This window comes from Populus euphratica, unplaced genomic scaffold (assembly GCF_000495115.2).
Source record: "Populus euphratica unplaced genomic scaffold, PopEup_1.0 scaffold6.1, whole genome shotgun sequence".
NCBI lineage: Eukaryota > Viridiplantae > Streptophyta > Magnoliopsida > Malpighiales > Salicaceae > Populus > Populus euphratica.
The window spans coordinates 1,782,455-1,807,061 of record NW_011499849.1 but is presented as its reverse complement, the minus strand read 5'-3'; the positions used below and the strand labels follow the sequence as shown (position 1 = coordinate 1,807,061).

At 35.6% G+C, this 24,607-nt stretch overlaps 4 protein-coding genes across 10 annotated transcripts; 2 read left to right on the top strand and 2 right to left on the bottom strand.

Annotated features, from left to right (window-relative positions):
- Nucleotides 1-508: 508 nt before the first annotated feature.
- LOC105120510 (uncharacterized) lies at nt 509-6,042 on the bottom strand. Of its 2 annotated transcripts, none has more exons than XM_011018751.1 (8): nt 5,684-6,042; nt 5,484-5,540; nt 4,380-4,744; nt 4,134-4,293; nt 3,578-3,927; nt 3,160-3,337; nt 2,430-2,966; nt 509-1,858 (listed from the first exon to the last, which is right to left on the bottom strand). In XM_011018751.1, exons 1-8 carry the CDS (start codon nt 5,753-5,755, stop codon nt 743-745), a joined length of 2,835 nt encoding a protein of 944 aa, XP_011017053.1. In that variant the 5' UTR covers nt 5,756-6,042; the 3' UTR covers nt 509-742. The 2 variants fall into 2 exon arrangements, with proteins under 2 accessions (XP_011017053.1, XP_011017054.1); XM_011018752.1 differs by having other exon boundaries at nt 5,641-6,040.
- Nucleotides 6,043-6,318: 276 nt separating this feature from the next.
- LOC105120512 (uncharacterized) lies at nt 6,319-10,229 on the bottom strand. The gene is made up of 5 exons (XM_011018753.1): nt 9,772-10,229; nt 9,115-9,467; nt 8,628-8,805; nt 7,929-8,465; nt 6,319-7,794 (listed from the first exon to the last, which is right to left on the bottom strand). The coding sequence occupies exons 1-5, from the start codon at nt 9,856-9,858 to the stop codon at nt 6,679-6,681; spliced, it is 2,271 nt and encodes a 756-aa protein (XP_011017055.1). The 5' UTR covers nt 9,859-10,229; the 3' UTR covers nt 6,319-6,678.
- Nucleotides 10,230-13,216: 2,987 nt separating this feature from the next.
- Nucleotides 13,217-17,634, top strand: LOC105120508 (alpha/beta-Hydrolases superfamily protein). Of its 3 annotated transcripts, none has more exons than XM_011018745.1 (11): nt 13,217-13,710; nt 13,910-13,977; nt 14,051-14,121; nt 14,236-14,511; nt 14,952-15,112; nt 15,213-15,268; nt 15,441-15,493; nt 15,577-15,703; nt 16,191-16,288; nt 16,474-16,548; nt 17,053-17,634. In XM_011018745.1, exons 1-10 carry the CDS (start codon nt 13,466-13,468, stop codon nt 16,543-16,545), a joined length of 1,227 nt encoding a protein of 408 aa, XP_011017047.1. In that variant the 5' UTR covers nt 13,217-13,465; the 3' UTR covers nt 16,546-16,548; nt 17,053-17,634. The 3 variants fall into 3 exon arrangements, with proteins under 3 accessions (XP_011017047.1, XP_011017048.1, XP_011017046.1); XM_011018746.1 differs by lacking the exon at nt 17,053-17,634 and adding an exon at nt 16,793-16,946; XM_011018744.1 differs by lacking the exon at nt 17,053-17,634 and having other exon boundaries at nt 16,474-16,946.
- Nucleotides 17,149-19,610, top strand: LOC105120509 (EPIDERMAL PATTERNING FACTOR-like protein). Of its 4 annotated transcripts, XM_011018749.1 has the most exons (5): nt 17,480-17,562; nt 17,678-18,552; nt 18,635-18,797; nt 18,925-18,962; nt 19,066-19,610. In XM_011018749.1, exons 3-5 carry the CDS (start codon nt 18,689-18,691, stop codon nt 19,321-19,323), a joined length of 405 nt encoding a protein of 134 aa, XP_011017051.1. In that variant the 5' UTR covers nt 17,480-17,562; nt 17,678-18,552; nt 18,635-18,688; the 3' UTR covers nt 19,324-19,610. The 4 variants fall into 4 exon arrangements, with proteins under 4 accessions (XP_011017049.1, XP_011017052.1, XP_011017051.1 ...); XM_011018747.1 differs by lacking the exons at nt 17,480-17,562; nt 17,678-18,552 and adding an exon at nt 17,149-17,233; XM_011018750.1 differs by lacking the exon at nt 17,480-17,562 and adding an exon at nt 17,215-17,233 and having other exon boundaries at nt 17,678-18,797.
- The last annotated feature ends 4,997 nt before the right edge of the window (nt 19,611-24,607 follow it).

Sequence of the window (24,607 nt, the reverse complement as noted above, 5' to 3'; positions counted from 1 at the left end):
TAATCTGTTAAAACTAAATAATATGGATATTATAGATAACTTGAATTCAGAGGATTTTTACAAAAGACCAGCCATCTAATGGTTAAGATCCCTCGAAAGACTAAACTGTTGTTCTTTGAGCAAATGTTTTGTTATCATCTCTCGGCCATGAACGAGTTAAAGCATTAAGGATGCTGCCTTAGCTTCAGGCTTTAACCTAGCAGAGTAGCCACCCACCTGCTAGCAAACGCCCAACTTTGTCTCTGTATTATGTAAGCTGGCTCATGTATCAGAAATATGGCTTGCCATCAAATGGGGTGGGCTTGGACATGGTAAAGCTTTTTTAATTTTTCAATCTTCGAACAGCAATAAGCTTCGCCGCTTCGGCATTTCCGCACTCATCCGCATACACTGTGCATATCATTCGTGTCTGCTTGCACTTGAGATTACACAGAACAATAAAAAACCAGAAAAAGATGATACAAGACCAAACGATAGTTCAAAAGCATGTTCAAATAGTACAACGAACAACAGTAACACGACCAACATGGAATCTTTACTCCTTATTCTTAATGTGACATTAGATACAATAACAACTGTTTCTTTGTAGTATTAGTATTGATATACTGCAAACAATCATGACCAGCTCCCAAATTCAGCAAGCGATTGTTGTTGTTCCTTTATCTTCCACAGAAGTGTTTTACAAGTACACACACGCACACGAATGACACTGGTCATAGCTTTTTATTGAGTGAAGAGACAATCAGAGGTCTATGGATAGCACCAGAGGAGAATCACCCTTCTCGACAACAAATGTTTTCATGGTCTTCTTGGAAACGGTTTCAATTTCCAAAACGTAGGTTCCATGAAAGCCTCTAAATGCAAATTGTCCTTCCTCGTCAATATGCCCGTGAGTATGAGACAGCCACTCTTTTTTAAGAGCAAGGTATCTTTTACCAGCTTCATTGAGCTCACCTTCTGCATTAACCAGTTGTGCATTGTCTCGGCTCATGAACAACTCCCAAAATCCCCAAAGCATAATGCCATCCACTGCAGGATGAGCATATGCTTCTCGAAGCATAACTTCCAAATCATCACCTCTAACACATTCATTAACAGAAGACACATCAAGCTCTGTAAACCATATTGGAAGACCAAGAATACCCAATTTATCAAGAGCAGAACAAACAACAGGACCGACTGGACTATCTATATGTCCTTGAATTCCAATGCCTCCAACAGGCGCACCTTGTTCTTGCAAATCAAGAATCTGTTCAATGTACTTCTCTGGAGATGATCTTGTGTCACATCCATCCTCAACATGGTAATCATTCACGAATAGCAAAGCAGATGGATCTAGTTGATTTGCAGTCTTGAACATGTTAGCTCGGATATCTTTACCTAAATGATCTTGGTAGAATGATCCATGGAGCATCTCATTGTTCACATCATAATGCCTGAACATCCCCTTGTAGCGTGTTAGAAGGCCTGTCAGACGATTTTGAACGGCTGTCATCATGTCATTTTTGTTCAGTGCTTTGATCCATTGCTGGACTGTACCGTCCACTTCCCAGAAGATACAATGACCCCGGGCTTCTATGTTGTTCTTCTTACAAAAGTCCAACATCTCATCAGCATCACTGTAGTTGAAATTTTCCTGCTGTGGCTCTGTCCAATACCACTTCAACTCATTTCCAAACACAGCCCAATTGAAATTTTTCACAAAGAAATTAACGAAATCTTCATTGTCCAAGTTCGTCCTGCTCATGCATGACCCAAAAGGAAAGCTGTTCTGCATTTGCCTGACTTTGATGAAAGTTCCAAGCACACTGCTTGAACCCCCTCCAGAAAATTTTAGGGTGACATCACGCTTTCGGATCTGCATCAATACTCCATATCAGAAACAAAAACAGGACAGCGAATCAAGGAATATATACATTCATGTAACTAAAGAAAGGGGGGAAATGTTCTTGGTTCAAATAGGTTAATGAATTATGTACATTTAGTTGCCAATTGCAACAACAATATTCAATGATGCAAGGATAACAATGCCCGTTATTCTGTTACCATTAAAGCAATGTTTAAGTACAGAAACATATGAAGAGAGCGAGAGCTGTGTATTTTGTCAGGCACCTTCTGGATATTTTACTAAAATGCTGCATTTTAATCATTAAAACAAAAGGTTCATCATGCACTATTTGAATATTTAACAGGGGTACAGCAGCGTAACGTTTTCAATTGCAAGGAAAACCTGATCTGTTTATGGATCAAATCAATGTAGGGACTACATAGAGAGTGGCTTTCCCAATGTTACCTATTAAGGTCGCACAAAAGCTGCAATATACTATCAACACAGTTTGACTGTGGATAACCTTGTGACATATTTTTTTGTTTTATTCGTTTCATTTAACTTTGATCAAACACCAAAAAAAATATAGCTAGCAAATTACCTTGTCAGTCTGCCTCCTCAAGTGTTTGAACCTTGACTCTCTGTCCACTGGGAAAATCTGAAGTCCGGCAAGCATTAAGTCTACACCTGCAGCTGGACCTTGGACATAAACCATGACCTTTGATGGTTGCTTCTCAATTCTAAAGGACCCACCAATTTCATGCCATCTGCCATCATTAATATCAACTTGTCCTCCATTGACCCATTGACTGTCAACACCAAGTGCAACATTCACATTTTGAGGGCCATTTGCCCCGGAACCAATCTTAACCCAAGCAGATACCTGGTATGTCAAAAGGAGTTTTAATTTATCAGTGATCATCTGTGCAGGTCCCATCCAAGTCTGAGTGCGTTTGGTTACAAGGATGCAGCGGCCACTTAACGGTTCATGAGGTCCAAGGGAATCTCTTGCCATTGGGGGGAGTATGTGTGGTGACCCAGTTGCAACAGTAAGGGTGCAATTGCCAAGAGGAAACCAACTGTTGGTTCCGTCACTCAGATTGCTATTTTGAATAATATTAACTCCAAAGGCAGGGTTCTGCAAAATGAAAGCTCACTGCTTCAAACCGTTTGCATACATCTTAATAATGCACACATCAGAAATATAAGAACACATTATTCATCCATGCAATGCTTTAAACCCTAGTGATTCAACTCCAAATATCCATTTAGCAAAAGTTCTGATGCAAAACTAACAGATGAGAATTCAAATGTTTCCTTAAACAACCAACCTCAATAACTGGAGGAGGAGAGGGTGCAATTTTCTCTGCATGCTTCAGAACAAAACTATTGACAAGAATATCAGTGCCTGCAGGTGGACCTTCTATGTAAATGACAACTCTTTTAGGCGAACCATTTAGAAGGAACTTTCCCCGCAACTGCACCCAGTCCTTATCTGTTGCCTGTAGACTAAAAATCAAGCCAGAAAATGCAAACATGATGGTCATTATCAACCACTAAATATGGAGGAAATACTCGCTTGTTCTAAAGGAAGAAAAAAGGTAAAATTTAACTGTTGAATAAAATTTAAAACCATCCGTGGATGTGGGAGATCAAAACTAAAAAAATGCTACAGGCAGAGAATCCATTGTCGACAAAGAAAACTATAGCTATCATCTACTGGAGATCAAAAGCAGAGAAGAGACTAACTTGGCAATGCCTATATATTGCTCTCGGAGATTTGGTGTTTGGACCCATAGGGTAGCCCGTATATCAGCACTAGTGACATTGTTACCATATATACGAACTACAGCAGTAACCTCATAAGCAAGCTTTCTCTGCACTCTTTCAGTTATTTCCTGCTGAATTCCATTCCAGCTCTGTGTGCGCTCTGTTGCCGAAGCAAAAACTTTTCCAGACAAAGGGACAATTTTACCATCAGCCATTGAGTCATGTATGGCAATCTTGCAGCCTCTACCAGACCAATTATTCAGGCCATCATCGAACTGAGGGTTCAGAATAATGTTCCCGTCTCCATCTCCAGCACAGGGTCTTGCATTCTTCCAAAATAAAGAGGAAGGCAACATTCCAATACTTGTCATTAAGGAATTATAATAAAAATGTTAAAAGTGGATGAGGGATGTTGCTTATAAAACTGAATTGGATAGAGAATAAATTGTGGCCGTCTTTAAGCAACAACACTTGTATGTATTTAGGGAACTGAAGTTAAATTGAGAAGTAAAATGAGATTAAGATGAATAATTACATTGCACTCGCTTGGACAGGAACAAGTGATAATTACTGATTCTATAAGCAGGTCCACCCCGGGAGCAGGCCCTTCCAAGTAGAAAACAACGCGGTCAGGCATGGTTGCTAATGAGAATGTGCCTTCCAATTTTTCCCACCCTTCCTTTGACACGGAAGTTCTGCAATGGCAACAACTATTGTTAACATGCTTTAATTCTTTTATTAAAATAAGAAACACAATAAATGGAGTTCCAAAATCCATTACTTTCCAATGAGCAAATAGCTCGTTACTGAATTTTGGTATTCCAGTTTCAAGGTTGCCAGCACATCAGTAGGGTACTGGACAAGCCCAGATACTCCAACACGTGCGGAAATGGAATAAGTGGAACATGGAGAAATTCTGCTAGAAATATCTTGCTCCAGGCCCTGCCAGCATTCCTTGCGATTCGACACAACTGCATAATTACTGCCAGGCTTTGTTGAAAATCCTGAGTGACCTGAGTCAGCTGAAAGCACGAAGCCATCGCAGCAATTTGGATGCCAGGAATATAGTCCTCTGGAGAAATCATGGTTCAATATGATATTGGGAGCGTTGCTATTGCTTGAATCAATCATGTTTTGGCTTACAGTCTGTCCAGAAGAGCTTAAGTTGATGAGCATATGTTGGACACTTCAAATTCATGAAACTAGTTTACAAATTGAAAACAATAGGAGAATATTTACATGCTATGTTATGTAAGCTCAGGTTAAAAGACCAAAATTCCTTTTACTTCCGAGCAGTTCTCAAACAGAAGAAAAATCAGAAAGCTGGATTCTAAATTAGCCAATATAAATGAAATCAGGCATAAGCTTTCAATGAGGCTTCATATAACTTTAATTGAAAGTTTGAAAAAACAGCTTTAGTTTTTGCTCTTTTCGAATTCAAAATCAGAGTTTAAAGCCAGCATTAAAGAAAAGAAGAAGAATATTTGAAGGACACATGACATTTGAACAAACAAAGAACAAAGTTCAGTCTAATGATGCAAAAACTTATGTACGAAATCCAACATTAAGCTCAAATAACAAACTTCCCACTTAAATAAATCTATAAATAATCGTTTTCCTGTATGGAAAACAAAAATCCATGTACCACTTTTCAACATTTCATCAATAGGCACACACTGAATTTTCCAATAAAAGGACAGAGCCAGAATGGCATTTCTATAAAAAGGAAAATGCCCCCCCTAAAATGCTAAAGCCGACTAGCAAGGTATACCCATTCAACTACAAGAAAAGGAAGATCATAACAACAAGACCGGAACCAGGCAAACCCAATCTAATGAACTTTAAACTATCCCAAAAAACGGTGAAGACACGATCAAAGTCATACCTCGGAATGGTCATTGCCGTTATTATTCTGATGGGTCTCCATGTTTGCCCTAGATTCCTAATAACACAAATACAACAGTGGGTTTTTCATTTGAAATTAATTAAACATCATTAGTATCTCATTTATTGCACAAAGAGAGCAGAAATGGGGAGGTTACCTGTTGATTTATTGCACAAAGAGAGCAGAAATGGGGTGGGTACCTGTTGATATTCTTGCTTGAGATTTGTCTTGGTGGCTTGGTTGTTGAAGCAGCAAGTGAAAAACCTCCTCATTTTTATACACACCGTTTGGAGATTTACAAGTGAAGTCTACGAAACGCGCGGCACCAACTACAGCAAACAACCAATCAAATTTCTTCTGGCAAAACCCTTTAGCTTTTTGCCTCAGTTGTCTTTTGTCGGGGTTTTTCCATCCCCAGGAAAGACGATCAATCAAATTGTTTTAGTCTGTTTCAGATGTTATCTTCTCTGTAAGGCTACTTCTCTTGTACTAGAATTGCTTTGACTTGCAGATGAGGGTAACCACACCCCCATTGCTCTGGTTTTAAGTTTGGGCATGCTAAGTCCCTCTTATTTTAAACAAAATTTGATGAATCTTTGATTAATTCTTCGATTACAAGGCAATTGTTTTTAAGATTTTTGTAAGTTAGGTGAAGATGGGTTTTCAGTACTGACTCTAATGGGGAAATGTGATTTTGAAGTGAGAGGCCTTGTTGCTATAAATCATGGAGGTCACTGTGCTGCTCAAGGAGACGGAGTCAATTCCAACTTCATTTTGCTTTACATAAACAAGTTTTTTCCAGTTGCGATTTTGACTCCATTGTGGCTTGGTCGGGTAGAGATATCCAACTAATCTCAAGGCACAAGTCTCCTTTTGACATAAATCTTATACAAGGCAGAGGGAACTCTCCTGATCCCTTCCCTATATCCTGCCAGATAAGTTTTGAGTTACAATTAATTATCTGACAAAACAAGATCCATAGAAAAAACATACATATTTGATAAGAACACGCAATTTATTGTTTGCCCGAGATATTGTAATGGTGCACCGTTCAACCTAGCCAAAAAGTCGGTGCAGGTTGTTGACACTTCGCAGTCTGCGAATGTGAAAACCTTCAATTCTAATTGTAAGCTTCAATGAGTGCTTCTCTGTTAAGAAAACATCACTTGTGGTTGTGGATAGCAATGCTTAATGTCTACAAGTCAATGGACACAACTAGTGGCGACTCACCCTGGTCAACAACGAATGTCATGTTAACTTTCTCTGTGGTGGAAACAAATTCCACACTGTATGTCCCATGGAATCCTCTAAATCTGAATTCTCCTAGCTCATCAATATGTCCAGAAGCATGAGATAGCCACTCTTTCTTGAGGGAAAGGAATCTCTTACCAGCTGCATTGATTTTACCGTCTGCATTCACGAGGTGTGCATTTTTCCTGGACATGTACAACTCCCAAAATCCCCAAAGAATCACACCTTCAACTGCAGGATGTGCAAATGCCTCGCGAAGCACTACTTCCAAATCATCTGCTCTGACAAACTCATTAGGACAAGACACATCAAGTTCAGTAAACCAGATTGGAATGCCTAGAGTGCCCAATTTATCCAGAGCAGAACAGATAACTGGCCCAACTGGAACACCAATATGACCTTGGATACCAATTCCTCCCACTGGTGCACCTTGTTTTAGGAGGTCAAGGATTTGTTGTATGTATTTCTCCGGTGTTGATCTGATGTCACTTCCATCCTCAATGTGATAATCATTCACAAAGAGGGTGGCGTATGGGTCTAATTCATGGGAAGTTTTGAACATGTTTGCTCGGATATCCTTTCCCAGTCGATCTGGATAGAAAGACCCGTGCAGCATTTCATTGTTCACATCATAGTGCCTGAACTGTCCCTTGTAGCGTGTGAGAAGGCCTGTTAGGCGATTCTGAACAGCAGTCATCAAGCCACTTGCGTTCAGGGATCTAACCCATGATTGAATTGTGTACTCCATTTCCCAGAAGATGCAGTGACCTCGGACTTCTATGTTATAGCTCTTGCACAAGTCCAACAACTCATCAGCATCCCTGTAGTTGAATTTGCCTTCTTGTGGTTCTGTCCAGGACCATTTTAGTTCATTTTCAAACACAGCCCAGTTAAAACTTTTAACCAGGAATTTAACAAACTTTTCATTGTCCATGCTCGTTCTGGTTACACATGATCCCAAAGGAAAACTACTTTTTATCTGTCTGACTTTAACAGAGTTGCCAATTGTATTGCTACTTTCTGATCTTGAGAATTTTAGAATGATATCACGCTTACGAATCTGCATGATTACAATGATTGGTTGATTAGATTGCTTTATATTACTATAAGAAAGCATTTTGATTATGAATTCAGTTATTTCCAAACACAAGTAATCAATTGAGAGCACATAACTAAGTTTATATTGGCAGTTACCTTATCTGTTTGCTTCTTCAGGTGCTTAAACCTGACTTGCCGGTTTATGGGGAAAATTTGAAGACCAGAAACCATTAAGTCAACACCAGAAGCAGGACCTTGGACATAAACCATAACATTAGACGGTTGCTTCTCAATTCTAAAGGACCCACCAATTTCATGCCAATTGTCATCATTAAAATCAACTTCACCCCCGTTGATCCACTGGCCATCCACACCAAGGGCAACATTCACAATTTGAGGACTAGTTGCTCCAGGACCAATTCGAACCCAGGCAGACACTTGATATGTCAAGTAGAGTTTCAGTTTATCAGTGATCATTTGCGCAGGACCCATCCAAGAATCTGACCGATTAGTTACAATGATGTAACGGCCACTTAAAGACTCATAAGTTCCAAGAGAATCTCTTGCCATTGGAGGAAGCACATGCGGTGAACCAGTTCCAACACTCAAGGCACAGTTACCGAGAGGAAACCAACCTGTGATGCCGTCATCAAGATTGCTGTTCTCGATTATATTCCCTCCAAAAGTAGCATTCTACAAAACAAAAACACAAACAAATTTTAATCCTGAAAACATAGAATTCAACACTTGAGAATGCATGCATGTTGCTCCACATATGAAGAGGTTGGTGATAGATAGTTATTGTCGCATGTTATGCATGTTTGATCAATCGTGTGTTAACAAAATCTGATCAACCTTTGAAAATGGTCGTGCTGAAGCAGGAATTTTCTCAGCCCGCTTCACTACTAAACTGTTAACAAGAATATCGGTGCCTGGAGATGGGCCTTCTAGATATATCACCAATCTTGATGGGGTTTCGTTAAAAAGGAACTCTCCCTGCAACTGTACCCAATCTTTATTTGTTACCTGTGAACTGCAGAGCAAGCCAATTTCCTCAAACCCCGAAGCGAGCTCCTTATTTCAGATATGGTGCAAGTAAAACATAGCAATATAGACAAGCAGATCTTGCATTTTTCCTAACTATAGAATATTCAAACTCGTGCAAATATCACTAAAATACATCATAAAGTTGAACTGAATCTATTTAACATCAGGAATTATAGCACTGTTGATATATAGCAAATGGCAACCAAAATTGAAAACCAATTAGTGGGAGAAGTAGAAAAATCTATACAAAAACCAATGCAGTGTCATCCTTTGAGAGTAGGTGAAAGAGACTAACTTGGCAATGGAAATATACTGTTCACGAAAATCAGGTTCTTGAAGCCACAATGTGATTTGTACACCAGCACTAGTGTCATTGTCAACATATATTCGAACCACCGCAGTAACTTGATACGCAACTTTTCGTTGCACTCTTCCAGTGATATCCTGCTCGATTCCATTCCAATTTTCTGTCCGATTTGTTGCAGAAGCAAAGAACTTCCCTGATTGCGGAAAGACTTTTCCATCTTCCATGTATCTGTGAAGTTCAATCTTGCATCCTTTCCCAGACCAATTGTTAAGGCCATCCTCGAATCTAGGATTCAATATGACGTTATCATCTCCAGCACCCACAGGGCCTGTGGTTGTGGCCTTTTTGCGAAAGACAAAGGAGCGCAAATGTCAGAAATTAACGAACATGTCAATGAGGGGAAGGTGGTCTACATCCTCCAAATACAGAGAAATGCTCCCTTCCATGGACCATGCATGCATGCATGCATTGCATTCAAGCACAATACAAAGGAGTGCAGGCTTAATTAACTAGTGAATGACATGTAGTCCGTTGATCCCGAAAACAAAATGTTATTCATGGTTTGTTTCACACCAGGACATGACATGTAGCTTCTCTAAAAACAAACAGAATCAACAACGAAATGGGAATTAGGGATTTAGTTACCTGGTAGACAGGAATTGATTCCGCAGAGAGACCCAGAAGCGAAATCACAACGGAAAAAAGAGCGAGAGATGAAAAGTGTATTTCCATGAGAGAAACTGAACCCGTCGCCTTCCTTCGAGCGATTCCATTTGATGGGAATTTATCGTTTAATGGATGGAGGAGAGCAAGCGATGGGCAAAGCGTGAATAATATTAAAAAAATTGAAGAAATGGATGATTATGATGATGGATTAAAAGATTTGTTTGGGAAGCATGTTCAATGTTTGGTTTTTTCCGAGTGACTGTCAGATTGTTCGCTTTCCAGCTCTCGATTCTCCACTATTAACAAGTGCTATGCAAGAGGGTGAGTGCCTGCTTGCCAACAGAGTGCTCTCTCCTCTCCCCCCCTGCCTCGCCTGCCTGCCTGCCTGCCTGCCTTGCTCCTTAGCACCGCACTGCTTTCTAGCATGGAAAAATTTATAAACTTAAAACCTTGATGGATATTAAAAAATAACTTTAATATATTATATTGGATGGTGGTTTTTTTAATATTAAAATTTATTGTATCAACCTCAACCGATGATGATTAACTTCCAAATCACATTGCTTGTGGAGTGACACTGTGATATTTTTTATATAAATAAATAGTTAATTAAAATAAATTATAAAATAAATTTTTAATAAATAAAAAGTTGAAAAATTAAAAAAATAAGTTAATTTTAAACAAAGCCCCCTGCCCTCTTAAATTAGTCTATGGTCAAGCAAGAAAATGGGGTTGAATACATCTCTCAAAATTAAATTTGATCCCCATAGACTCAATTATATATAAACTAGAGAGAATTGAAGATATATTATACACAAGATTAATTAACTTCTTTATCTAACTTAAAGATTTTTATTGATGGATAATATAAAATGTTAATTTTAAAATAATAAATGTAAAATAAAAAAACAATTAAACTATAAAAAACACGATATAATATAATTTATGATGATTTTTTTTTAAAATGTGCATAAACGGGAAAGTCGTGATGTTTATTGTGATATAAGCGGTCAATCCACGAACAACGCGTGTGGTCGCATCATAGGAGCCATGCCCCTTTTCAAACTTTTGTATAAAAATAAAAAACACCCGAAGCCCCAAAAATGTAGTTATTCTATATTGATCCCCTTTTCTTTGCATTAAATTTATTCAAGTCCTTGGGAATTTGTCTCGCCTTCCATGTAAGTTAGTTATTTTATTATGACCGTATATATATATATATATATACTTTTATCTCTAATCTGCTTCCATCCTTGCAATTTTTCACACTAGCCTTCTAGCTCATTTTGCTTTAATTTCAGTCCCAGGTAAGCTTATCTGTACACCCAATTTTACAAACAAGAAAAAAATTAAATGTATATTTTTAATGCCGATGCTGTCTTTGATTCTCTACAAAGAAAGCAAAATCCACATATATTAGGAAGGATAATGGTGAATGTAACAGTAACTGTAATTAAATATATTTTTTATTTTTTAAAATTATTTTTAATATTAAAATATCAAAATAATATAAAAAAATAAAAAAATAATTAATTTTAAACAAAAATAAATATATTTTAAAAAAAACATAGTTTCAATCATATTTTCAAATATACCCTTAAATATTAGATCATGGTCATAGTCATGATACTGGATTTTGACCTGAAGGTTTAAAAGCGGGGCAAAGTTTCCGATTAAAACCCAACTAGCATACAAAAAAAGCTTGTTTGTATTTGTAGTTAAAATCATATTTTGTGATTTTTTATAAAAAGATTTGAAATTAAGTTTTTTGATTTTTTTAATTTTTTAACGTACTAATATTAAAAATAAATTTAAAAAAATAAAAAAATATTATTTTTAAATATTTCTAAATAAAAAAATAATTTTAAAAGCAATGAACACTACATTATGAAAAAAGACCTTGATCGAAACATTCATCCGCGAGGTTGAGTACCCACCTCCAGAACGTGATGGGGTGTTATACACAACATCTAATGTGACTGTAAAATAATATTTGACCGTAGGACAGTCTGCAAGTGAGAGCGACATTTAATCATTTTTTTTTTTTACAAGATGTGTTCTCGAGAGTAAAAAGCCCAAAGAATCAAACCCTATACTGGTAGATTAAAAGCTCTATGACAGATTGAGAATATCTCCGTATATCTACAAAATCATACAAAATCATAAAAAAATGAAGTTAAAAATTTGTTTTAAAAATATGATTAATGGATATTTCAAAGAACAAATTAAAAGAAAAATCCTTTTATTTTTAAAATTAAATTACTCTTCAACAAAAATATTTTAACTTCTCATTTAAAAATAAATTGTGGGTGAATCACAATTCGATATTATAACACATCACATTTAAAATAATTTGTAGGATGAGAAGACCATATGAAACAAGCAAATGTAACACAAATGCTTGGATTTAGCGATTTAATTTGTGTTTCTCTGATATAATATATTTTAAAAAAATATTTTTATTTTATTTTTAATAATAATATATCAAAATAATTAAAAAAGATATCTTTTAATGCTAAACTCACTTTTAAAAAACAAAAAAAATTGTTTATAAACGCAATCATAATTATCATTCGGCTATATAAGATAACATATTGTGCCGCAAGTCTAGTTTGTTTTTATATTTTAAAAATATTTTAAAAAATATTTAATATTTAATATTTAATTAATATTTTTTTGATATTTTCAAATTATTTTGATATACTAACATTAAAAATATTTTAAAAAAAAAATTATTTTAATATACTTCTTAATGAAAAACATTTTTTAAAAAAAATTAAAAAAAATTATTTTAATATACTTCTCAATTAAAAACATTTTTTTAAAAATAAAATTTTTTGTGCCTGATTGAGCTGTGATTTAGCTTCTCTTTCATAAAAAATTGAATTTTTATATTTTTTAAATATTAAAAAATAAAAACAATTATTACCATATTCAACATCTAACATCGTTAACATAGCAGGCGATGCGGAAAGCCACCTCGACCAAAAGTGTTTCGTTAGAGTTCATCCGCCGCTGCATGGTTCCCAGCATGAGCACGCTGGTAGATTTGTAGTTTGGTCACATGAAATTAAAAGAAGACGAATATGGGAGCCGATTTGGACATGTTATCGGATCAGCTAGACCTCGGAAGAACATGAACATCTTAAGAAAGAGGAGCTCAGAAGCCTTCTTATTTATCATCATAAGAAAAAACAGTCGCAAATGACTTGCCCTTATATAATTTCTTTATTATTTTAATCTAACCTGCGGAGCGATGAAGAAGTTTCTTACAGTAAGCTCAAAGTCCAATCCATCTAGAAAAGCCCATAAGCAGTATTAAAAACGCTGGTCAATTGTGTCGTCTCCTTCTAGAAACTCCGAGAAATAAACGGAACATGAAAAAGGTGTGAAACTTCGCCAAACCTTTTCAAGCCAACGCCAGATTCCATTTTTATCCCTCCCCGACCCTTCGTCTATCACAGCAACAAACTAGTAATTACAACAAAATCCAGGTTCCTTTTATCAATAAGTCAAGCCACCCTTAAAGCCGCAGGGTAGCCGGTTAGCTTATTGTGGACCCGACCCGGACCCAACCGTAACGGTTTAACTACTCACCTTCCAAATATGAACTTGACGCGCTATTACAAAACAGTAAGTCCTTCCTCTCATTGCATTTCTTGTTTCTCTAATCATGGGTTCTGTTGAGCTGCAAGGTACTACTGGAAGAAGATCATCACTAGAGATTGTTAATAAGAGTGGTGGAGAGTTAAAAGAGATGAATAGTGCAAAGAAGAGCAATAAGAAATCTTCATATTTTAGAAAATTTGGATGCTTGAAAATTGAAGAGAATAATGAAAAAGGGAGTGTCGTGGAGACAACAGGAGAGCCTGTAAATCCAACTCACCTTATTATCATGGTTAACGGTATCGTTGGCAGGTCTATTCTCTCTTCTTCTTATTCTTTCCTGTAGGAATTTATTTTTGGTGATAACAGGAGCTCGTAATGAAACGGTGATTTTTGTAGTTTAATTAAGAATCAGCTGGTTTACTTCCAGTCACGCACGGTATAGCATTCATTATTGATGTAGCTGTAGCTGCAGTGTTTTGCGTTTATTTATTGGTGAATGAATGTGCAGTGCTCAAGATTGGAAATTTGCGGCTAAGCAGTTTTTGAAGAAGTATCCCAGAGACGTTGTTGTTCACCGTGAGTCTTTTTTTTTTTCCCGTGGGATGATCAATAGGTTTTGATTATGGAAATTAATGGCGCTTTGATGCAGGCAGCAAAGTTAATTCTTCAATGTTGACATTTGATGGTGTAGATGTAATGGGAGACAGACTAGCAGAAGAGGTGAGCTTGGAAGATGTTCATATGATGCCTTCTGTTACATTTTATTTTTTGGGTGGATTAAGATTATTTGGCATTCAAGTATTTGCTTAAAAAATGTAAAAGTGATTCTATCAGGTGGTATCAGTGAAGAAAAGACACCCATCTGTTCAGAAGATTTCATTCGTAGGCCATTCATTAGGTGGGTTGATTGCAAGATATGCTATTGCTAGGCTATATGAACGAGATATCACCAAGGAAATTTCTCATGAAAGCGGCAATTGTAAAAGTGATGAATCTGAAGATAAAGATAACTGCGTGCAAGAGAAATCAACAGGCACAATTGCTGGATTGGAGCCCATGAATTTCATAACCTTTGCCACTCCACATCTTGGTTCGAGGTTTCATAAGCAGGTCATTCGTTTATTCTTTATAAATGCTTTTACGGTAGAGTGTTTGGTTTAAATATTATTTAGGTATAGATTTCGTTTATTCTCTGTTGTTATTCGAGGATGGAGCCAATATGTTGTCTTTGATGACACAAAAATTGTTTTGACACATTACATTATTTTGGGGTACAAATAAATTAACAATTGTCTAGTCTACAGTAATTTTCCTGAAGAGCCAAAGAGGACAACTGATTACAAATATGTTGTCTGTTCCTTCTTTTCTCCTCTTTTATCAAACCTCTATATTTGATTTTATGACTGACTGGGTTGGTACTGCCATGTAGATTTTTCACTCTTAGTGATGGTAGCTAGGATGCCAGTTGAGCAGCATGAATTAAAGAACATACATGTGTATGCTGCACTGCCATAGTTTTGACAACAGTCCCATGATTTTGTTATTTTTAGGTCCCAATGTTTTGTGGCTTTTACACTCTGGAAAAAGCAGCTGCTCGAATTGCTTGGTTTCTTGGTAGGACTGGAAAACATCTGTTTTTGACTGATGTTGATGATGGAAAACCTCCGCTTCTTTTTCAGATGACCAGTGACTCTGAAAATCTTAATTTTATGTGAGTTTGATAAACTTATGATTTATCCTGGAAATATAAACACCCTTGTGATTGTGAATGATTAGGAAAGCTGCCTTCATACCTTTTCTTGTCTCTGCAGATCTGCTTTGGAATCCTTTAAGCGTCGTGTGGCATATGCAAATGCAAGTTTTGACCGTATCCTCATTGATATTTTTTTGTAAGTTATGAACGAACAGGTTTTCCTACCAAAAGGAAAAATGCAAAAATAACAAAATTTTGGACAAATCATGCATAATTTAAACCATCCGAGCACAAAATTGCTCAGGATCGTGCTTACTGCCAAACTGGGGAACTTGACATGCTCTAGACATTGTGGGATGGTGCACATCATCTTTACGGCGAAGAGATGAACTTCCTAAGGTACATTTTCAGCTTCACTAGACTGTTTTGGGGTATGTGATGAAAAATTTGTTATAACATGATTAATGCTTTTCCTCTTTCAGAGACAACATCTCCTAAGACATGAGAAATATCCGCATATTGTTAATGTGAAGACAACAGAAAATGCAAGCCCTCAGCATGAAATATCAGAGGTCAAAGCTTATGATAGCAAGAGTAATTACATGGAAGGTTTGCCGCTTATTGCTTCTTCTAACTGTTTGGTTAAGTCAATATGCTCTAAAGCTTATGAGGCCTTGTTGAGTTTATTTGTCGTGTTACTTGTAACTTCTAGGCTCGTGTAAGTTAATTTCCGTGTCGGAAAAAAACCAAAGAAAATATAATCAGTTAAAGGTAAATTCTACCATCATAATGAATAATTGGTGGACTAGAGGCAGGGGAAGCTTTTTAAGAGATGGCCTCATGGAATTGAGCAGAGTTGAAACTTTTTGGGCAAGCATGTTTTTGGTTGGACTCCTGTGGTGAAAAAACCAGTATTTTTCTGTGCTGGGCTGTTTCATATGGCCTTCAGAAGCTAAAGGTGCTAGTACAGGGAAGTCGAAGGAAAAAGACTGGGAGTGTAGTTACAGACTCTTCGTTTACCATGGAGAACCAAACATGATCATTGATTAAATACTGTTATTTCCATGGGTTATAACTTATTTTAAAACACTTGCAGAGGAAATGATCAGAGGCTTGACAAAGTTGAGCTGGGAACGAGTTGATGTTAACTTAAGTGGAAGTATGCAAAGGTTCGTGGCGCACAGCACCATTCAGGTAAAGTGGTCTTTTTCTTAGAGGTGGAGTTCTCTCTATTTCATTAGGAATAATATTTGAGGCCTTTACGATTTACTGTCTAATTTGATTCTCTTTCCTACCACACAAATCAGTAGAGTATTCTAGAGTCACATGTTTTGACGTGCTTCCGTGAGATTCATATTCATTTTCTCTCTTATTTTCAGGTGAAAATCTCCTGCATCAATTCTGATGGGGCTGACGTTGTCCAACACATGGTTGACAATTTTATTTTGTGAAAGGTGCAAATTCTATATGATTTATCTTGTCAGTGATTTTCCAATTATATATTTCTGCATCCTCAGGGGAAATTCCAGCTAACCTCACTGTGAGTAGCGAATACAAGGGGGGAAAACAAACTGTGCTGGAAGCTGTGTGTTAAATAATATAGGAATAGGGTAAGGGAGGGAGTTGGGGAGAGAGATTAGTGAAACTTTTACATAAGAAAGCAATTGCACATTTTCATGTAATCTTTTATCCTGGCAGTACGTGTAAGTTAACAACCTGCCGGGCGTCAATTTCCCTGTGCCATCATGAGAATGGGCGATGTTGATGATTAAGATGAGTTCATAATCCGTTTCCCTGTCACTTTTATTCATGTGGCTTTTACTTTCCTGTTGAGGTGAAAATAATTGCTCTGTGTTACCTCTGTTAATCAATGACAATAATCCATTTACATTTTGCCTTGTCAAAGCATTTTAAACCGCCGCCCCACTTCCACCAATATACATTATCACGTTTTGCAGGGTTGAAGGTGTGTCGCTCCAATGAGATAGTTTTTTCAGCCCAGAAGAACTTTCCCTGGGTGTAAAATATTTTCTTTTGTAGCCCAGTTAGGAACAGCGCAGCCCCTTGTTATTGAAGCCTCAACTAGCTCGTTCATGACTTCCTTCCGAAGATCAAAAACCAAGGTTCGGCGATATGAAGGTACACGAAACTTTGGTGCTGCTATAGTTTATCTAGTCTGCAGAAGCTCTTACTCATTGAAAACTGATTAGGAGCCGGAAAAGCGGAATTTATGATGATTTTATTCGTGTACTTCAACGACACGGGGACTGTTGTCCTTTTAGAATGAAAGATCTAGATTCTTAAGAAATTTTCGAGTGACATTTTCCACGCTTTGTAGAAATCAATAACATTACACTTAAAAGACAACGCTCACTGTGATCGCAAACCATTTGTATTTGCGCATGTTAACAAAAGCTACTGTGGAACGAGGGAGGATAAGACCTGATAGTGAGGTAAATACATTTTTGGTACGTGTAAAACTCACGATTTCAATCTCAAATGGTAACCTTTTCAATAACAGCTGCTGTTAGGACTTGGGAGATGTAATGTGTTCGTGTTATTTTTTTAATTTTCCCTTTAAAGCTCGAGGAGGAGCTGTCGTAGTTCGATGCAACAGGTCACAAGCACATGGTACGAATCAAATGGATTTTCGCTCTTTTCCCCGAGACTCAGCGTGATAGCTTGCAGGCAAAAACCATACCTCCCATACTCAGATAATTGCAGTTCCCCAAATATGGGCTTCTCAAGCAAACTCGATAGATCATGCTCCTACTCCCTAGAAGCATACCCTCAAACAGTATCCGCCTTGGGAAATATATTCTCATACTCTTTCCAAGACAAGAAAGAAAATGACTTGGCGTGTCAAGTTGAGACTGCCAACAACTGTTCAAATCCCAATCCTACTTAAGTAAGCAATACGAGCGTAAAGGAAGACAAATGAAACCAGAGAAACGAAAGGAACCCATTATGTCATTCTATCAATACCACCTGTGATAAATCATAGACACATGTCCTTTCAGTAGATTAAGAGATTTCCCAATTCACCAATTCAGTAGATTAAGACACATCTATCGTTTGGTGTAAGCGGGGGGTTTATATTTTTGTCTTTCTACTTGGATTGATTCACCAATTCATTTCTCTTCCTCCGCCTTGTCTTTCCTTGCTCTGCCTCTGGCTCTGAGTATAGTACCACTGGAGTTTCTTTTTTACACAGATGTGGGGATACGTTGGGTTTTCTGGTGGCTCATGAAACGAGGTCGGGGTCCTCCCCTTTTCGTTTTGAGGTCCTCACCCATTTTTCTTTAAGGCTGGCTGGAATATCCTCCTTTTGGCTTAGACATTCAATCTTATTTAGATAAAAACAGACTCATCTTTTTGGTTTGTTGAGGTGTCAATGAAGCACTGAACCTCTCTTCGTACACTTTTCAGGATTCAGATTCATATTCAGTTACCTTCCTGTACTGTCACTGTCGTTCATTTTCATCCTCCTTCCTTCTAATTTACTCTGCTCTCACTCTCTTATACCTTCCATTTCTCAAGGTTCTACTTTCAACCACACCCTTCCTCTCTATCTCTCTGCATCTCTCTGAGGAAATGGGCAGCGTTAAAACTGGCTTCAGTTGTCACAGAAACAGACAACTAATCATTTCCTTGCTATTTATCTTGGTTTCAAGCTCGACGCTTGTGAGATTCACTGCTGGAGGTAAGTCGATCCAAGTTCATTGCAAGAAACTAGCTCATAAGAGATCCAAATTCTTACTCTGCAAAAATGAAAAAAAATTACTAACACGTTCTGGAATTTAACAATGATCAGTTTCCTTTCTCTGCAGGTAGGGCAACTACCAAGCTGCTGGAGGCGGCTCCAGAGGTAAGAGATATTCTGGTTCTTGCCAAACTTATTGGTTTCTCGTGTTTGATCTTACATTGAGCTTTGGCAATAGAAGTTCAACGATTATCTATGACATTAACAGGAGGGTGTAGAAGAGGAGAAAATAGCGGTGAGGGCTCAGACAATAGGATCAAGGCCACCAAGATGCGACAAAAGGTGCAACTCTTGTGAGCACTGTGAAGCAGTTCAAGTACCAATAACAACACAGGCCCATAGCCGTCAGAGAAGTCGATTCTCCGCAGCAAGTTCCAACATCGCATACTCTAGAGGTGATGGCATCTCCAATTACAAGCCAATGAGTTGGAAATGCAAGTGTGGCAACTTAATTTTCAATCCATGATTGAAAGAGATGGGATATGTTTTGGTGAAGAAGATCGCTTTTGTCAAATGTGGATATCCGACTTCAACCCCCGTCTAGCCCGTCTAACTTCTGCCAGTTGACCCCCTTCATATGTGTAGAGTGCTAAAAAAATCTTTCTTCTTTTGCTACTCTTGTAATTACCCTTCTCATCCTACAAATCCTTCTTATTCTGCAAGTGTTATCCTTTAAATTGTTGATCTTGCAGTGGCATTTCTTTCATTGTCAAGAACAGAGTATTGATTATCCAAGATAACTGATTTTGTCTATCTGTCTCTCACTTCTCGATGATCATTTGGTTTTTGTTTTTGTTTTTTTAATTTTTCTGAAATCTAGACCGAATATATATATATATATAGAGAGAGAGAGAGAGAGAGAGAGAATGTAACCTAGGATTTAGTGCCTTAATTTTTCTTGATTATATTTTTGGAATGTATATTGATGGAGTCGGGGAGTGACGACATGGGATGTGTTGTTCAAATATGATAAAGATGGGAGCATATCAAGTATGTCAGAAAGCTCTGCTTTCGTATCTTAAAAGATTTGTGCACCAAAAAGCCTGCCCACCTCGAAGGCGTAAATCACACTACATATAACCAAATCGAACCATGGTCATCCTCATATTTCCCTTTCACCTGATGGTTTGTTAACTTATGCGTTGGTGTTTGCTTCATGTCATTCATTATAGCAAGATTTTGGATGAATTTGCTGCAAACCCCCTGCATGCTCTTTGCTTAGCTGTCAGAAAAAACCTAAACTTGTTACAGTCTCATCATTCAAGCAACATGGATTGAAGTCCAAGACCTTTTATGTTAACTCGTACTTAAGCTATGGAAGCTATTGTTGTGAGGTCTAGTCTTAGGCATGCTGGATGAAAACGTTTCAACTCTCTGTCCTCTGTGTCTGCTTCCATCGTCAATAACACGCGTGTTGATTGAGCATGGGAGACATCGGCCTTGTAAAGTTTAGGGCTCTCATATACTTGTTTAATCCCATACTATTTCCCAAACGGGGATTTGTACTTCATTATCTCCCCTTCTACAAAAAGGTTTTACACGTGCTGTCGCTCAACAACAGTAGTTAAAAAAAGGCAGTCACCTGTGTGAAGTAAAGCACGTGCTTGGCTTCATTCGATTCGGTAATCTCGATGTAAAAACAGAGCATACCTGAAGCCAGGTTATTCGACACGTGTTCTGTATTTGATCTCGATTTTAAAAAATATTAATTATTAACAATGTGTTCGTCTTGCTGTTTATTTTTTCATTTTACTTTTATCATTTTTTTTATGATTTTTTTATTTCATCTGTTTATATTGGTACAGTTGAGAATTTGTTTTTTATTTTGTTTTTTCTATAAAATTAGTATAATTTACCTAGAAAATTAAAATTTTTGGTAAAATGATTTTTTCTTTTTTTTTAACCGAACTTGATTTTTTATAGTTTTTTATATAATTAAAAAAATTAGAAAGAAATTTATTATTATAAATTATAAATTAATAAAAAAATTAAAAGGTGTGGAAAAAATATTGTTCACTCATATCTATTGCATTGTAAATCATAATATTTTGCTTTTTTTTTTCTTTTTTTATTGAATTTTTTTATAATTTATTTTTATCAATTTTATCTTTTAATATTAGATTAATTGAGGAGAATTTAACTTTGTAATTTATTTCTTTGTAATTTTTCTTTCTTTAGTTAAAAAAATAAGTTTGAGAGAAAAGTTGTATTAATAAATTTTATAAAGTAATAAAAACTACAAGGTGTGGGAAAATTATCGTTCAACCAAACCCTTTGCATTATGAATGACAATGTTTTACTTTTGTTTTGTTTTAGATATTGAATTTTATTATGATTTTTTAAAAAAAATTATATTATTTTTTAATTTGAGATAGTTAAGAATTTAACTTTGTATTTTTTTTTTTTGCCTTTTCTATAGGGTCTATTTTTCTCTTTCATTGTTAAAAAACAATTTAGAGAAGAGATATATTATTAAACTTTATAAACTTTATGGACTTGTTTACATGTTTAACTAGTTGATCTAATTTGCATGTCTAGCGAGTTTAGCTTCTTTTTTTATTAGTTTTTTTTATTTCATCGTTAGATATTGGATTAATTTGAAATTCAATTTCATAATTTGTTTCATTTCACTTTCTAAAAGGTTATTATTTTCATAAAAAAATCTCGGTATTGTGTTTATTTTTAATTTTACGATTATTTATTTTTGTTATCATATAATTAAATAAAAATAATTAAAAAAACAAATTATAATCCCAGCGGAATAATTAACTCGGTTTATAGGTTTGACGGGCTTATCTACCAATTAGATATTTTTTTTTTGTTTTTAATTTTTTAATTATTTTTTATTTTTTATTTTATCTTTCAATATTAAATTGGTTGATAAATAGACTACATGATTTATTTTTGTTTTCTTTCTAATAGGTTATCACTATTTCAAAAAGGTATCTATTTTTATGTTGATGTTTAATTTTGTAAGCATCTATTTTTATTATATAATTGAATATAAATAATTTATAATTTTTTTTAAATTCAATAAAGTTCATTGTCCAAGTCACATCAGAGTTGATCCAATCTATCATTGACTTAATATTTTTTTACAAAAAGTTATCATTTTGAAAACTTTTAAAAAACTAAGTTATATTTTTATCGGTCATTAAATTTTCATTTGAACCCATGAAATCATTTAATTTAAGTCATGCTAACTCCCATACGATGTAATTAAAAATATGATTTAAGTAAGGAGTTAGGTTGAGAAGTTTCAAGATTAATCTATTTAGCTAAATTTAATAACTTGCCATAAAATTCCTCATATTTTTAATATGTTGTGACATTTTAAAAAAAATTGGTCCGACCAATTACTGAGTGCAAGAAAATATACTAGTAGGTACTAATTTATGATTTACTCTAAAGTTTCACCGGAGGGAAATGGTATATATGATGCAGCCAGTGCCAACCAGGCGGATGCAACATGATAAATATTACCGTATGCACCATCTCACTTAAGCCAACAAGTTAGGGTTATCTCCATGTTCTAAATCCAATTGCTGATGAGTGCCGAATTATCCATGCTGTACTGTGATTTTCGCCTCACGAGTTTGGAACACATATCATCCACCCTGTACTTGACTTGCAGGAGATTTTGATGACAAGCTTTTTAATTGACGAGGCTATAAAAAATTGTCAGGAGAAAGATCGGGGACATCTTTTATGGGTTGATAAAATCAAAACTGAATGACTAGATGGGGCTAATGATATATGTAAAAAAAATAATTTGATATTTAAGTTAATAGAATATTTATACAAGTTATAGGAAGAGTGAGTTATATTTTCTAGATTTAACTGTTTTTGGATCTCTATTTAAACTTTATATTAGGCTAAATATTGAATTTTGTGTTTGTCTAAAAAGCTGAAGGGTAGAGAAATAAGCTCTCGGCCCTTTAGCTTAAGAGAAATGAAGTTGGTTTACAAAGATTTTTTTAAGATAAATATTTTAATAAATATTTAAATTTATATATTTTTCATAAATATATTATAAAATATCATGTAGACATGATTGAACTAGATCCAAAAATTAATATTATTTTATAGTTTATTCATATACTATCAAAGTTGCTAACAGATATATTTAAAAGATATGATCTAGTAGCGGTGAAAGGAGTTTGTTTTTTTTTCACTGCACCTAGATTTGAGTCTTTATATGCACATATGTTACCTTCACGGTACCTTCCATGGCTACTAGATTTGCAGGGTGTTTAGTGAGTTGTGAGATTAGTCGTAATGCGTACAAATTGGTCCGGACATCCAAATAAATAAATAAATAAAGCAAATATTTGTAATTGATCATGTTAACTTTCTAGCATATAAGATGCTATTAAAGTTGTTTTTTAGCATAGTCATGGGCATATCTATAAATATAATTGAGGTGTGGCCTTGCATATAGTCATTGATATGGTTATCGTTGTGCTGGGATTTTGTACAACAATGAATTGTTTTTTTATTTAGTTTTTATAGATGTCACTAATGATAAAACTGATAAAAATTCTTAAAAAAAAATATTAAAGATATTTTTCATAGGCTGATAAAATAAAACTCGAGGATTTGATAAGTTAAAAGACACTTGTAAGAAAAACACTTTGATGTTTAAGTAAGTATAGTGTTTGTATAAACGACGTGAAAAATAAATTATATTTTCTAGATTTAAATATTTCTTAAATCTTGTTTAAGTATTGTATTAAACTTGTGTTAAATCTTGTATTTGTCTAGAGATATGAAGTCTATTTAGATGAGATTTTGACTCTTGAATTGTGTTAATATAGATTTTCTTAAGATATCTAACTTTTAATATATTTTATATAAATATTCAAAAAAATTATAAAAATATCTATGAAGATGTGTACATTGTATATAACATAAAACAACCTGATGATAAATATAAAAATCTAAGATAATCAAGTCATTTTCAAGATAAAAAAATATAGGGTGAAATTATGGAAAAAATAATGAAATATAAAAAAGAATCAAATTAATTTAGAAAACTTCTTTACTTGAATTTTTACTTAGTTTAAATTTAAAATTAAATTATATAAAAATTATTATGATATAAACGAGTTAACTTCATCTATTTAAAAATTAATAAGAATAATTATTTAAAAAAAATCAAAGTGTAAAAGAAATTGAATTTAAAAAAATTACTGTTATAGCATTGAAGTAAATTATACGTGTCGGAAGAAAGCAGATTCGCTATTTGAGCAAGTAGCAATATCAGAGGATCTGTTGCCCCAGCGAATGAAGAGATCGGTGTGATATTTTCGATTTTTAACTGAGCGCTTGTCGCATTGGGTCAACCATCAAATTCTAGCTTTTAGCTTTTCAATGGAATCGACTTTCCCATTTTGACTGAACTGTCTCCCGGGGAGGAAAGGGACCCGAAATTGCATGGCTCCCCTCGTTTTGTCGAGCTACATGTACACGTCGACCACGTCATGACAGATACGCCCCTTACAACTTTGTTAATTACTCATTTGCTTTCGAATACTAGAATTTTTTTTTTTTTATTGTTCGGGCCAGCTTACTAGCACCACGACTAATCCACACGGCCCACTGAACATTATACAAGTCCAGTGAGCAGATAAGGCACCGCGGGGGTAACAAGCGTGCATGATAAGATTCGAACCCAGGTGCGGAGGAAGGGGACAAACCCCTCCCACCACTAGGCCAGAACCTCACTTGCATACTAGAATTTTATTGTT